The following is a 16,011-nucleotide window of genomic DNA, read 5'->3' as shown; positions in this document are numbered from 1 at the left end:
GAAGTTATAATGAAAAATTTTAAATATTTAAATTTAACAAATGAATTTACACTTGCTAATAATTAATTCATTCTATACTTTAATTTTAGTTATAAATGCATCACTGCAAGTCTAGAGCAAAGTAATAGATGTCCAAAATGTAATTATGTTATTGAGAAGAAAGATCAAATATTCCCTAACTTCTTACGTAAGTGACAAAACCTATTTTAACTTGAAAAATTTTTAAGTCAACAAACGTTATATCTGTTTTTATGAATATATATTTTGTTTCAGTAAATGAATTAATAACAAAATATCAGCAACAAAAAGAAAAGAAACGGAAAATTGAAAATTCTGTAAGTTTATATGTTAATTTAAAACATATTATTAATCATTAATTTTTTATTTGTTATTTATACATTAGTTTGATTTAATAATTATAAATATGTTTCATAGCTATTAATTAATATAAAACACTGAACAACTGGATCATAATTTATTCAGTATTTTGTTAGAATAATGTAAGTGATAGTAATAATCTCAATGTTAAGTCAAAGCAATTGAACTCTTAACGTATTAAATGCTAATGCAATTAAACTTATCATCAATTTTTAAGATCAGTATACATTTACTGTAATTTTTTGATTTTGAACTTTGCAAAAATTAAATTCTAACAAACCAAAACATTTTAATAAGTAATACTATTAAGTGAAATCTAGATCCTTTTACAAAAGTATTATTCTTTACAATACTAAGTAGTTTTTACCAGTAAATTGAATTAATATTTTTACTGTAATTTGTAAATAAACTTTTTTCCAATTGTAATTTCTAATTTAAAAATACTATATTTCATAAATATCTTTTTAAATAAAGAATTTTTTTAATTTCAGAGAGGACAGAATTTTTCAGAATTGCAAGAATTTTTACTTGAAGAATCTGATCACTTAGATTTGATTGATGTAAATTATATGTTAGAAGTTTTATCACAAAAGAAGCAACAATTAGAAGCTGTGAGTTTTTTAATTTTTATGAAATATTTTAAAGTAGGGTGAGCTGACAGTCAAACATATAATGTTTCAACTCTACAAATATTGTTAACATTTTAAAATATCACAATAGCCAGAGAAATTAATATTTTACCAAATATGTAGAACTTGTAGGAAATCAATTATCATTAATAAGGAAAACTTATGAATATGTATATACAAAACTGTTTTGCATTTTTTTGTCATGCAACTTATTTTTTACAAGATATTTAAAAGGTAATAATTTAAGTTATTCACTTTTATTTGAGAATTATTTATTTTCATTAAAGTATTTGGTTTTCTGTAAAAGAATTTAAGCACAATATAAAGAATAAAGGTTAATTAATACTCATATATTGAGAAAATGCAATCATTTTAATTACATTATGTCTAGTGATGGGATGATACCAAAATTTCTCTCGATTCTGTCAAAAACTCTTGATTCTGATTCTTTTGAATACTTTCTAAAGTTTATTTTAGTTTAGAAAAATTAATGATTTATGGTACATTCATTAATTAATAAATATCAAGCTTAAGAGTTAGTATTGTAATTTTTGAAGTGGAGTGTTAGCAAAGCTTCTATGAGGTTTACAGAATTGTGTTCATTGTCAAAATCTGTTCAATCGATTTTGATTAGACTTTGCTATTTGATATTAATTGCAATAAGAAATCCAAAAATACAATAAAAAATGGGGGGTCCATGACTTCATTTTCAAAATATAAAATTGTTTTGTGTGTGCAACAATTGTAATATGCAACTATTTTGTAAATTCTAAAGCTTTTCTATTAAAATTTTGTATTTTTAAATATGAATATGGAAAAATTTTCAACTGAAATTGTTTTAATTGAGAATATGCATTATCTTCTATAATTTCCATTTAATTGAGAATATGCATTATATTCTATAACCCATTTATTATCTTCCATGCTAAATCCATTAAAAATTTTCAATGAACATTTTAAAAATAATTAATACATTTTTTTTTATTATTTCAGGATTGCAGAGCAGCACAATTTCAACTTTTAAAAGAATTTCTAGATCAGATACGGAAGCATAAACAAGAAGTAAGTGAAAATATAACTAAACTGTGAAATATCCATGAAATTTTAACCAGTTTAAGTAGAAGACAATACAACTGATTTTATTATTTTTCTAATAGATGCTATTGTAGCTTTACGCAATTTGGACCAAGAAGCCATTATGGCTGTTTTTTCAACCTTTTTCTACTAGTAGCATCCCTATTTCTTTATCAATCTAGAATTATTGCATTTTTTGTATTTTTAGCAATACATGTAAAAAGTTTTATGGCACTACTCAGTATTATATTTCATGGCATCTCTGAAAACCACTGCCTTAGGGCAATAACTCACACTGTCAATTCTAACAGATGCTTGCAAGTTCATAATTTTATTTTCAATTAAATTAGGAAAAGTCTTACGACAATAGTCTTAAGTCTTGCATCTTTCAATCCTCCCCAATTAACATTAAAATCCCAATTAAAATACATGAAAAACAACAAATAAAATACAACAAAATAAAAAAGCAATAAGTAAAAAGTATAAAACTAAAAGAAAAAAATTAAGAATTATATATTATTTAATTCTAAAACAAATTTCTTAAGGTAATACAATGTTTGAGTCCTTTTCTTACATCCTTTATTCCAACCAGGAACTACTAAACAGCAGACGACTTTGAAGCAAAAAAAAACTTCTAAAATAACAGACAAACACTATCAGATGATTATACACAATTTAAAATTGATCTCGATGTCAACCTGTTATTGTAGGCTACGGCGTCTACAAACATTAAAAATCGCTAAAAATCACTCACGACAGCATCCTTGTTATATAGTCGACATTACAGCTGAGAGTCCTCTGTCGGATTCAGGAAATCAGAAAAATTATTTACATAATATGTAATGTCGACTATATAACAAGGATGCTGTCGTGAGTGATTTTTAGCGATTTTTAATGTTTGTAGACGCTGTAGCCTACAATAACAGGTCGGCGTTGAGATCAATTTTAAATTGTGTGTAATCATCTGATAGTGCTTGTCTGTTATTTTAGAAGTTTTTTTTTTGCTTTAAAGTTGCCTGTTGTTTAGTGGTTCCTGGTTGGAATAAAGGATGTAAGAAAAGGACTCAAACATTGTTTGTATTACCTTAAGAAATTCGTTTTAGAATTTAATAACAACCCTGGGCTAAGATGTACAATTATATATTATTTGTTTGCAGGATTTTTTGAAACAATAATAATAAATTGATGATTTGCTTTTTGTCTTTGTTACAATATTAATCTATGAGCACTAAGTTTTGGCTCTAAGAAGGATTTATCTCACACTTTTGACATCAGAGTAATCAGACAGAAGAGGATAGATATGGGTTTATTATGATGACTGTTAAGTTAGGTTAGAACTATGCATTTCAAACAGGTTGTCTGAAATCACAAAAGAACTAAATAAAATATAACTAACCTTAATAAATTCTGTAATCTACCTTTTTCTAGCCACCCTAATGTTGCTAGGTCCAGGTAGCTAGGTCTTCCCTTATTTACTAATCATCAAGTATTTTGATCACTTACTATATGGCCGATCACTCTTCAGCCATATTTGTTACAATTTGGTGGGTTTACAGGTGTCTACAAAAATACAAGCAGTGTTTTGTTACAAACATTTGGGTTTATGATTAAAATAGTTTATAATACTTTTAAATTTTTAGTTTTTAACCCTTTTCCCTCAAAAGGACCGATCAGTTGGTACCCCCCATTGTTAAGCAAAACTTCAAGGGTACCAATTCATAGGCACACTAGTAAAAATTGATTTTTATAAAATTTGTCGCCAACAGATGTCAGAACTTGACGGCAGTGTTTTGTCTATCATGTTTCACATATTTTTGTCCAGGTGGTGTTTTGTCGACTTAAAAAATTTTAACTAATGTTTTTTTTCTTAATTTTTCATTTCCTGATAATTTTTTATTTCATTTTTAACATATTCATGCAAATAATATTACTATAATAAGTTTATTCGTGCTATAATAAGTATAACATTATAAATATTCAAGTTGTGACCTTCAGTTCTGATATTTTATATATTTTTAGTTTTTTATTTTAATTGAAAATATCAGCAAATGTTACATGTATTACTATTGGTAATCATATGTTTATTACAAAAATTTATATTCTTGTTTGATATGAAGTGAATAAAGTATATTAGTTCATTATATTAGTTGATAGCAGAATACAGTTTTGATTTCAAACAAAAGTTGATATAATATGTGATAATAACGAATGAATGTACAGTACATGCATAAGTATTATATGGAGTTGCACAAAACAATATTCTACATCTTTCTGGCTCAGTCCCAGCAAAAAACTAGGTGTTAATTTTGACAAAAAGTTACAAATTATCAAGTTTAAATGTCGATTCTGATATATATAATTTTTTTTCTTATAAATTTTTCTAATAAAATGTATTGAAAAATATCATATTTAAAATTAAACATATTAATAAATGTATGTCATTTTTTTCACATGAATATAATGATAATTTGATTTTTGGTGAATTTTTAAAATAATATTGCCTGACTGACCTATATTGCCTTAGGACAGAACACACAATAAACGTGAACAAGATGTCGGGGGTAAAGGGTTAACTACTGTATACCGTAACTACGGGGGTAAACTACCGTATATTTCCGCAGATAAGATGATAGTTGAATCATAAAAAATGCCTCCAAAATTTGGGGTTGTCTTATAGGACAGATACAAAAAAAAATTAGATTGAAATTTATATAAATTAAAAAAACCATTATAAAAAAACAGACAAACTGTAATTATATACTAGTAGAGAGTAGGGTATGTCCACAAAATAGAATAGCCCATACAACCTTTTTGTGAATAGTCAAGGTCATTACCCCGAATGTTCAAATCAGTGTGAATGTTTTCAACAGTTGCAAGGCAGTGCTGCCTGATGGAAGAAAATAAAATTTGTTCATTCAAAAAATTACTAGTAGGACATAATTCCATATACGCTATACTGTATTTAGATCGGCGATTATCATCTAGATAATAACTAAATTCATTGGCCTTTGATAGTTTGGGGGTTGTCTTATAGGACAGATATATGCTAAAACTATAAAACTTTGACGAAAATTTATACCTCCTATCTGTGGAAATATACAGTATTTTAATCTGTGTCTACCCACTTCTGTGTGGTTACTTTGGGGACTTATCAAACACTATAACACTATAGTGTTTGATAAGTCCCCAAAAGAGCCAAAACTTAGTGCTCATAGATTCATATAGTAGTAATTAATGTTTAATAAGTATTTGGAACTACCTGTATTTTATGATGTATCATAAAAAGATCTTTGAGAGAAAGATAATCTAAAAAAGGATGTATATATGCTTGAAAAATTACATAATTTGTGAGAGGGAACACTTAATTTAACCCATTCAGACACTATATATTCATTATAATATCTATGATATAGTAATTGATCAAAATACTTTGTGATTTGTAAATAAGGGAAGACCTAGCAATGTTAGGATGGCTAGTAAAAGGTAGATTACAGAATTTATTAAGGTTAGATATATTTTATTTAGTTCTTTTGTGATTTTGTCCAGCAGAGAGGGGGCAGTCATTGACCAGATTGGTATACAATAATCAATAAGGGATTGAAAACTAGTGAAAAAAAATGGACTGTAAAACAATTTTAGAAAATATCATAGGGCAAAATCTCTATAGGAATCCACATTGAATGGCAAGGGATTTAACTGTTCTGTCAGTATGACCTTTAAAAACTGAGTTTAATATAAAAAATAATGCCTAGATCATTTACAGAGTTGATATACTTTATATATTTGGTATAAAAGATGTGGAGAGAATAAATTTCCTGGTTAATGAAAAGCATGTAGCAACAGTTTTTTTGGACATTAATTTTTAAGTTGGCCTTTTTGAATAATACAGATAGTAAGTTTTGGTCTGATTGTAGAGAAACGGAGTCATGATTTATTATTAAACTAATAAATCATGACTCCGATGATATTAAGCATAGATCCACCATACTCAACTTGCCACCCGCGGGCCACATATGGCCTGCTGAGCTTTTGTAAATGACCCAGACGTAACCCATAAATAATTCAATCAAAATATAAATTTTGAAATTTTCGCGGCAAAAAATAGATTCAGTCACTCCGCCCAAACAGCTAAGTCCCTTTTGTCCTTTCTTAGAAAGTTGTCGTCGCCAGATGTCTGAGCATTGTGAACATGTAGTGGCCATCAGGTGGTGATCTGCGAGGGATGGTAAAAGTAGAGCTAGACTTAGTAATTTACTGAGACCCATAGCATCTAGATAGAGCACCTAGCACAGAAGCACCTAGATAGAATTTTCTAGAACATAACAATATAATATAAAAAATTTAGTTTGTGTGTTTACCAATGGCTGTCCTTCAATGACTGGATCCAAAAATGGATTTATTTCTCTACTGAAACAGAATTATAATTTGACAAAACTAATAACATTTCGTTGCATCATTCATCAGGAAAACTTGGCTTCATGTATTGAGTAGATACTGTGATGAAAACTGTCATAAATATAGTGACAGTTTTCCTAGCAGTCCTGAGAATGAGCAGATCTCGTGCTCATTCTCATATCTGAGCACGAGAACTGAACCACAGAAAATTTAAGTCTTTTAGAGGAAGTGGGTAGTCAATACAGTGATGTTCTTTTACATATGTTGGTACGTTGCCTTAGCTGGGGAAAAGTTCTGGAAAGATTTTTCTTTCTTTACAAAAAGAAATAATAAAAGCAAAATACAGCAAAATAATAAAATTTACAGTGAACTGCAAAATGATGAATGGTGGTGTATTGTAGCGTTTCTGTACGACATGACAGAAGCTTAACAGTCTTAAAACTGGTTTACAGGGTGAAAATAAAATAATTTCACAGATGGCAAATATTTTATTTGCCTTTGAAGAAAAATTAAACATTTATTACCAAGAAATACAAAACAAAATACTGCAAAATTTTCCAACCTAAACAAGACTGTATTAATATTTTTCTAGAAAACTGTACAATTTTTTCCAATTATTTAACTGCGCTGTTCGAGAAATTTAAACATAGATTTCATGATCTAAGAAAAATAAAAACTATGCTGTTGCTCATTGAAAATCCCTGGCTCTTGGAACTGGCAATAATATCAGAACTGGCTGATATATTGGCATGTAATTACACAGAGCTATGTGAGGAATTTATTGAGACAAAAAACAATACACACCTGGAAGCTATTTTTAAAGAAAAGAGGGTGGAAAATAATTATATTGACTTATGGAAAATAGTGTCCAAACAATATAGGACTGTAAAACAAATGTGCTCAAATTTTACTTATGTTACTTGCATCAATGTATCTGTGTGAAATGTCATACACATAAATGAAATATGCAAAGAACATATATAGAAACCGGCTTACTGATTCACATCTGGATGCCATTTTACGAGTAGCATGCAGCAGTTACAAGCCTGATTTAAATGAAATTGTGAAAAAATATTCGCAATATGAACAGTCACACTAAATTTCTAGGGTGAGTGAGAAATTATGTACGTTTTTTATTATAATCATTATGTTGCGGCCTGCATGTAATAGCTATCGTGTATGTGGCCCGAGAAAAAAAAGGTTGAGTATGGTGGGCATAGACTATAACATGTGAATTAAGATGATTGAAAATATTATTAATATAAACTGAAAAAAGAGGCTGCCTATGATTGATCCTTGCTGGATGCCTCAGATCAGATGGAAGTCACAGAATTCAAAATTGCCTATTTTTATTTTACTAGAGCAAGCAAGGAAGTAATTGTTTAACCAAGAATGATATATGCAATCTAAATCTAATTGTTCTCTTAGTAAGGTTAGTAGTAGATTGGGAAGAATGGAGTCAAAAGCCTGAGAAATATCTGTGTATATGACAAAAATGTATGTTCAAAATTTTGGATTAAATAAATAGTTTCTATTTTATCACAACTAATCTATTAGAAACAGGTGGCACAGTGTTGAATTGGGAGAAGTTTTGAAGAAATTGGATTATATATATTATGGTAAATAATATATTTCAAATTTCAAAATCTTTTAACACGGCTGAAGAAATAGTGATTAGTCAAAGAAGCTTTTTTTTTTTTTTGAATAGCATTAATGTAAGAGGTGAGCCACTGTTTAGGAATAAAGCTAGATTGAGCTATTTTTGAGAAGACTCTAGAAAAAATAAAAGCGGATGTAGATTTTAGTTTTTATATAAAACTGCTTGGATATGATCTGGGCTAAAGGTAGTATTTAGGGAATCAATAGCTTTAATACCTTCAGAAAAAGAAAAGGAGTGATGATAAGTAACGGTGTGGAAGAATAGAGGATTGTAAATGGCAAAACCTGTGTTTAAAGTCATTGTATATTTCATAAACAGATTCATCTGGAATAACATGATTTAGAGGGAATTCTTTCAGAAAAATTAGGAACAAAACTCAAAAAATTATGAGGGTCTGATGCAAAGGATGAAATTATATTGTTAAAATAAGTGTGAAATGAAAGGTTACATTCGTGATGGAACTGTTTTTGGATGATTCAGTGTAAATATAGGTCTCTAGGATTGCCTGATCTTTTCCATTTTTCCATTGTTTTCTCAAATAATTTCTTAAGTTTTTAAAATGAAGATTAAACCATTTGAGCAGGAGATCTCAACTTTTCTACATTTTAAAAATTCAAAAATTAAGATAATTAAATGCATTTAAAAATTAGATAAGAACTTGTCTGATGAATAAAGACAAAAAATTTTTAGATTTAAAATTTTATACAATAATCCAGAAGCACTTCTACTTATATGGATTTTAAAAGTATTAAAACGAAAGCTCAGAACTATTTTGCTGTTTGAATAAAAATGATAGCAAGATTGATTATCATATTGTTAATAATGATATATAACTACTATTATAAATAATGTATTCTCACTGTCTTATGAAATCAATATTCTTGTTCAGTTATAAAGTTTTAAAATTATATTTATATTCTAAAAACTTTAAAAGAACTTGTTTTAGCTTTGTGTGTGTGTATATATATGTCAATGAAATATATTTTTTAAAACTTTATTTTTGATATCACCTTCTTAATTTTGCAATTCTTCTGTAGCAATTGGACAGACTTTCACAAGAGCTAGATGTTATAGATGAAGATACAAAACAAGTGGAAGTAAGTAGAAATTACTCTATTCCAGTTTTCTTAATTATGTTCAAATTTTTCTTGCTAAAATTATCAAATTGTGATTTTATATTTCATTCACATTTTTTTTTTCTATTAATACTATAGACTGTTGTATTTTAACATACATACTCTTCATTATGCTTTTGTTAAGTTTTTACATTCTAAATTTATATCTGATTATGATTTCTGTTAATAACTTAGGTTACACTTTTGTAGAAGTAAATTATTTGGATAACACATGGTCTCTCCAGGTCCATTTGCAGCCATGCATAGCAGCAAAAAGTTCTGGGAGGCATATTACAGTGTCAAAAACATGAGCTCTCTATTAGGGGAAGCTATCGTCTTGTTCTAGTTTTATGCTGTTGTAATTAATTTATTAAATTTCAATAATTGTAATGAAGCATAGTGCTAATTAATGTTCTTCCAAGTGCTTTTAATCAGACATTTTGTAATGAGCTTAATGGATGGGATTTGTATTCTTCATTTGCTTCATTCTAGAAATTTAGGAACCTAACCCACATTTTTCCTATTGGATAAGTGCTTTAATAGCTGTGATTTCTGTTACTAGTGTTTTTCCGGGAATGTAATTTTTGCAGTTAACAAGAATTGACTGTATACACATCTTGGAAAATATTTTTAAACTTAGATAATAAAATTAAATGTTTTTCTGTATTTTCAAAAGGTTTTATTACTAAAGGCTTATCAGTTTTATCAGTACTTTTAATGATGGTTTATTTTTAATACTGTAGAACCTCATTAATCCATACTAATTGAGGAAAAAAGCATACTCTGAATAAGTGAGTTTGATTAATAAGGTTTTACTCAAATGTGTATTATTGGGATGCAAATTGAAAAATTGTAGACCTATAAATTTCCACTGTCATCCATCTGTCTATCTTTTTTTAATCTCGAGATTGGTGTTAGATAGATGAAAGATGAGACCAGATTTGGAAACCTTAGAAGCAGGAGGCTCTGATTAATTATATATGAACTTCCATCGCAAACTGGAAGTTGTGTTATCTCAATTCAAAAATTTTTCCCTGAAAGGTGTTAGATAGATGACTGGCATGACTCTGTTGTTAAAGGAAAAGTATGACATGTTGGCGATGCAAGCCACTACTAATTTGAGGTGGCGAGCATATATTTTAAATTAAATAAATGAAAAATATGATTAAAAAGTGCAGCCTGGCATTGTGACGATATCACAATAAATAATTGCTCATTACAAATTATCTATTTACAGATTACAGTAAAAACACTGATTCAATTAACTGGTGTAAACTGTATTGGTGAAAATTACACTTAGCAAGGTATATAATATATTCCTTGCTAAGTAATATTTTTCTGTGAGTTAAATTTTCTTTTAGAGACACACAATTTAAATTCTGTTTGGAGCATATTTTATTTTTGGATAAATCAAAAAATAATTTCAGTTGTTCTTAGGCTGCTAAATAATTTCTACTGCTGAGGTTTTAAATAATGAATTAAAAATATGTAAAGGAGCTATATTAAATATTGGGTTGTTTATATCTGAATTTCAGCATTTATACAATGAAATTAGATTGCTTTATTTTCATTTCTTTGGTTGCTTCTTATTAAGACTGGAATAAAGTTCTCACCAGTTTCATTTGTAGGAAAATTCAAGTTAATAATAAGCTTTTACTCAAATTACTAATAGGCCTAATTTCCCATGTGTATGACACAGATTGTGTGTTAATAGAATCCCATTAAAAGAAATTCCATAATTTGATTACTATTTGCTTAATTCTAGATTGAAAATAATTCAGCGTTTAGATACATTTGATTATTAAAACTGGATTATAAATATTTAATTGTATTTCCTTAGCCAAAAATATATTTATGCCATTTTGTTAAAGTTTATATAAAAATTCTATCTATGGTAATATAATTTTATTATTACTGAAAACTTCTAATTTATTTTAAAATTTTATGTTGTTAGCACTGTATTGATTAAGATAAAATTATTTAAATATCAGTATTTTAATATTAAAATAAAAAATAACATTTGAAAGTTAGAATAATTATAAAATTATATACATTTTTTTTTAAGGATTTAATGGTGAAAACTTCATCTTTATCGGGGTTAAATGTAAGTGTTTTTTTTAATTTTTGCCTTATTATTACATTTTGAAAAATTATCAATTAAACTGGCATTTTATTAATAGAATTTTAAAAATTGTTTGTGGATTACACAATGTTATGCCTAATGTGGAAAATGTAAAGTGATTTCACTTTTATTTAAGAATTAAACATATTCAGATATTGTAAGAATGTTGATAAAGAAGAAATTTTATAGATTTGATTGACCCATTCAAATAATTTTTTTAACATACGAAATAAAATAATAGAAAAAATAGAAAGATAATATATGTAGAAAATTTTCTATAGAAAGAAGAAAGACAAACAAACAGAAATTCAAATTATCATAGTAGTTACAAAATCAATAAGTAGTTCAAATCAATAAAATACAGATGTGAATAGTTCATCACATCTGTATTTTATTTTTAAATCTGTTTTCAAGAGATGAAGAGATATCATCTTATGTGTAGATATGTTTTAAAAATTTATAGTTTTTTTTATAAATTACAACTTTTTACATTATAGTAATAAATTATGAATTTTTAATGTTGAAATTTATTAAATAAACTGAAATAAACTTAAATAAACTAATGTTTAGATATGAAAAATGTTTAAATAAACTATTTAAACATTTTTCATATCTAAACATTATTTCTCTATAAAAATTTGATTATATTAAGGAAAAGTTGGATTGAAAACATTTAATTTTAATTTATTTTATTTATTTATGTTTAAAGGTTAATTTATTAGATGGTCAAAATTGTCCTTCAAGTGTTTGGTCTTCAACAGCTGAACAGCCTAGCAGTAGTAGTAGTGCCTTCAATGCAAATAATTCATCAGGATCTTGTTCGTCTCTCTACATGCAAGATGGGTTTAATGGCAGCAAACATGTAATAATTTTTTTAATTAATAATTGTGCATTCATTCTGAAAAAATTTATATTTATAATTTTTTTCATCATTATAATGGCTTTTCATTAAGTTATCTTTCAGTTATATATTTGATTTTTTTCATACTTATTTATTATTTTTGATTTTTATTGTTTATGAATTTGCAATAAGATTAACAATAATTCTGGATTATTTAAGTACAGTTATTTGTTTTTCTTTGAAATTTTGATGTACTTTGAGAAACAATGTCATCCAAGATCTTGCTGAAAATAAATAAAGAACCATAGACAAGTGTAAAAACTATTACCAAATAGATTAGCATAAATATATGAAAGAATAGTATTTAATCAATTGTTGTTCTTTCATATAGTTTAAAATTATATTTATAGTTTACTGATTTTTCAATATTCATTAAAATTTAGTTTTATAAAATGTTTTTAATCTATGTAAATTTCAGAAATTACACAAAAACCAGCATAGATAAGGATTTATGATGATTAAATCTTTTCCAAATATCAAAGTTATCTTCTATCTTCTATCACTGAATATTATTTCTAATTTTATTAATGCAAGATGTTTTGTTTCTCACTTGTTTTGTTGCTGCTTGTTTGTTGAAGTGAAACTGTTTTTTTTTTTTTTTTTCAATAATAAATTATTAAGAAGAAATATTTATTAACTTAGAAAAGTATTAGTATTATCTTATGATATAATAATCTAACACTATTCATACTTAAAAGTCTATTTTACATTAATGTATTTATAAATAGTTAAGATCAATTTTAATTTTTTAACATAGATTAAATAATTTTGTATGATTTTAAAATTTGTTTAATAATTATTAAAATTGATGTTTTATAAATTCATATTTAATTAATTATTCAATTATTTTCTAGGGGGCCCGTCAGCAATGGTTAATATCTACCATGGCTACTAGACGAAAAAAAATGTACACACATTTTGATGATTTAGAACAATGTTACCTTAATGCACGTGCCAAAGAATTGGGTCCAACTTCTTCTGGTATGTTATAAAATTTTTGAAATTTTAATATAATTATTCATTAACATATTGTTTAGTGTCAGAGAGAAAGTTTTGATTAGTAAAACTTGTTTCTGTAAATTTTAAATTATCTAAGGGAAGAGTGTAATACCATTTAAATATAAATATTTATATAAAATCACAACAGATCAAATTTACTAGTTTCCAGAATGGTTTAGAATGATTTTTTTTCTATGTGTAGATTTTCTTTGAAAACTTTATAAAGAAATATCGAATAACAATGTATTATCCTGCTAATACATGATATAATAATTTAATGTGATTGAAAAGAGTTTTGATTTTTTTTCAGTGTGTAAGATAATGCATAACAGAGTATTTAATTAGTTTATTTTGCTGTTTTCTATATTTTTGAGTTAAATGTAAAAAATACTTACATTTGTTAGTTTAATTTTAATTAGTTTATCGTATTTTTATGATCTTTCTTGTCTTATTTGTCATTATTCCATAATTATTATAATTTATAAAATTATTGATAGATAAATATTTTTATTTATACTGCTTTTAACTTACTTATTCAAATATCTTAGTAAACTAAAGTTTATATTTGATGACAATAAAACATGGAAAATCTTTTGGCTATCTTATCTACTGCTGAACACTAGACATTTTTGTACACTAGATAATACAGAAAATGCATGCCTTTGTGTATGTCATAACCAAAACATTCAGTGTTTGATTTCTCAAAAATTCATGTAATTATAGTTTTTTTTGTGATTTAATTAAAGATGGCTTGTTGATAAGAATGTTAGCCAATTAACCATTATAACACAAAAAACTAGTGAAATATTGTTGAGTGGGCATGATTTATGTAGAACTTAAATTCAAAAGAGGGTGCATGAAACAAGACTTTCGCACAATGTAATTTATTGACACTAAAAAATTTTTCTAAAAACAATTTTCTTTAAATTTAAAAAATTTTTAATTTGAAAAGTTAATTTTTTTAAAATTGAAAACTAATTAATTACAAAAATGATTCAATTAAAACAAATAAAGAAATTAGTAAGTATTTTATATAAATGAATCATTTTTCTTGTTTGTGATTTTTTCATGTATGCTAACTAGCAATGAAAATATATATATAATATATATATATATAAATATTAGTGTGTTACAAATTAAAAAAAAAAACAAAAATGAAAAAAAAATATTTTCTAAAATACAAATGAATTTTCTTTAAAAATTTAATTTTTTTGTTATTTGTGTGAATATTAATATTTTGTTATAATTAAATGAAAGAAAAAAGAATCAGATAAAGATTGGAAAACTACATTTCATAAACATCAAAATTTTAAAAACCATATTTTAATATTAAAATTACAAAAATGGTAAAAAAAAAATTCTTGTAAAAATTTATATTTTAATATGTTAATAGTTTAACTCTGTATATATGTCTTATAGCTGATCTTAATCTTAATTTGATGAATTATAAATTTGGAAAAAAAAGGCAGATTATATATTTGTCAATAAGTTTTGTAAATAATGCAAGAAAAGTATTTAGAAATTCTGTAATTATTAAAACACATATTTATCTAAAACTTTTTTAATAATTATCCAATCATTTCTTTTAATGAAATTTATTATAGTAATTTTTAATTGAAGAGTGACTCTAAATTAGAATTTATATTGTGACCACTAAATTATTAAAAACATGAAAAATTTATATTTAAAATCCATCATGAAATAGGTTGTAAGATAATTTTAAATTTAAACGTTTTGAATTCAAAATTAATGCTAAAATTTTTGAGATTAGAATAAGTTAGTTTTAAAATTTTATATCCACAAATTATTAAATTAAATTAAGGATTCTAAGAGCCACTGCAAACTACAGGAAGCAGGAGCTAGCGTATGCTTGGTCACGTTCCCAAGCCCCGCCTTTTTTCCCACAAGGCTATGAGCCATTTTTGCTAGGTAAGCTATGCGAGCAGGAAGCAGCCACAAACTACACAACGTTTGCTCGCGTAACATAGTCCAAATGACGTGGATTCCACAGATGTGGATTGGCTATAGAACAAAGATTTTATTATAACCTATACTTGTAATCAGTCAGTTTTCGTTCCGAACTTTGAAACAGCATGGGAAAAACATGCCTACTAGTTAAGCCTAACTAGGCTTAACTAAGCGAAAACTATTTATATATAACTATTTACTATTTTAATATACAATGTTTATACTATTTTCTTTTCAATACTGAATGTATTAATCATGTAATTTACGTACATCGATAAAATTCTATTATTTCTTTTTCGACATGTGACATGTTCATGTAGTTATCCATCTTGCCCGCTCTCTCTTGCTAGTGTGACTGCTCTTGCTGTTGAATTCTGTGAACAGCGAGCGTACTTTTGTATCGCTGTGCTAGCAAAGGAAAAACCGTGCAGGCAAGAAGAAAGGGGCAGAGCCTTTGACGTTTGCTAGCATTTTGCTCTTGCAAAGTGCTAGTTTGCGGCAGCTCTAAGATATTTAGTAAGTAAAAATAAATGTGACTATGAATTAGCTTATTTTATAATATGTATTAAATTCAAATAAAAATACTGACAAGAGAAACTATATAAGAAAAAGTTATCATATTTTTACTGCTAATGTTTTTTGCATATATTTATGTAAAAAAATTTGGTAAAAAGTATTCTTTGCTAGTGTCATTTCCTGTTTAAACAAATAATTTTGTGATGTTGGCTACTTATATGATCAATGAATTATAATAAATTTCAATGACTAAA

General features: G+C 26.4%; 1 protein-coding gene across 1 annotated transcript in view; it reads left to right on the top strand.

Moving 5' to 3' along the window:
- The window catches only part of LOC136980826 (E3 ubiquitin-protein ligase COP1-like), a 57,998-nt gene that overhangs the window by 18,000 nt on the left and 23,987 nt on the right, over window positions 1–16,011 (top strand). The window contains exons 4-11 of the mRNA XM_067277021.1: window positions 90–187; window positions 274–335; window positions 870–989; window positions 2,001–2,069; window positions 9,174–9,233; window positions 11,317–11,355; window positions 12,083–12,235; window positions 13,129–13,255. Of these exons, the coding sequence (XP_067133122.1) occupies window positions 90–187; window positions 274–335; window positions 870–989; window positions 2,001–2,069; window positions 9,174–9,233; window positions 11,317–11,355; window positions 12,083–12,235; window positions 13,129–13,255 (728 nt within the window). The remainder of the gene's footprint in view (window positions 1–89; window positions 188–273; window positions 336–869; window positions 990–2,000; window positions 2,070–9,173; window positions 9,234–11,316; window positions 11,356–12,082; window positions 12,236–13,128; window positions 13,256–16,011) is intronic.

The sequence above is a fragment of the Centruroides vittatus genome, unplaced genomic scaffold (assembly GCF_030686945.1).
Source record: "Centruroides vittatus isolate TY-2023 unplaced genomic scaffold, ASM3068694v2 contig_726, whole genome shotgun sequence".
Taxonomy (NCBI): domain Eukaryota; kingdom Metazoa; phylum Arthropoda; class Arachnida; order Scorpiones; family Buthidae; genus Centruroides; species Centruroides vittatus.
Note: the sequence above shows the minus strand (reverse complement) of the source record. Positions and strands in the feature narration are given on the sequence as shown.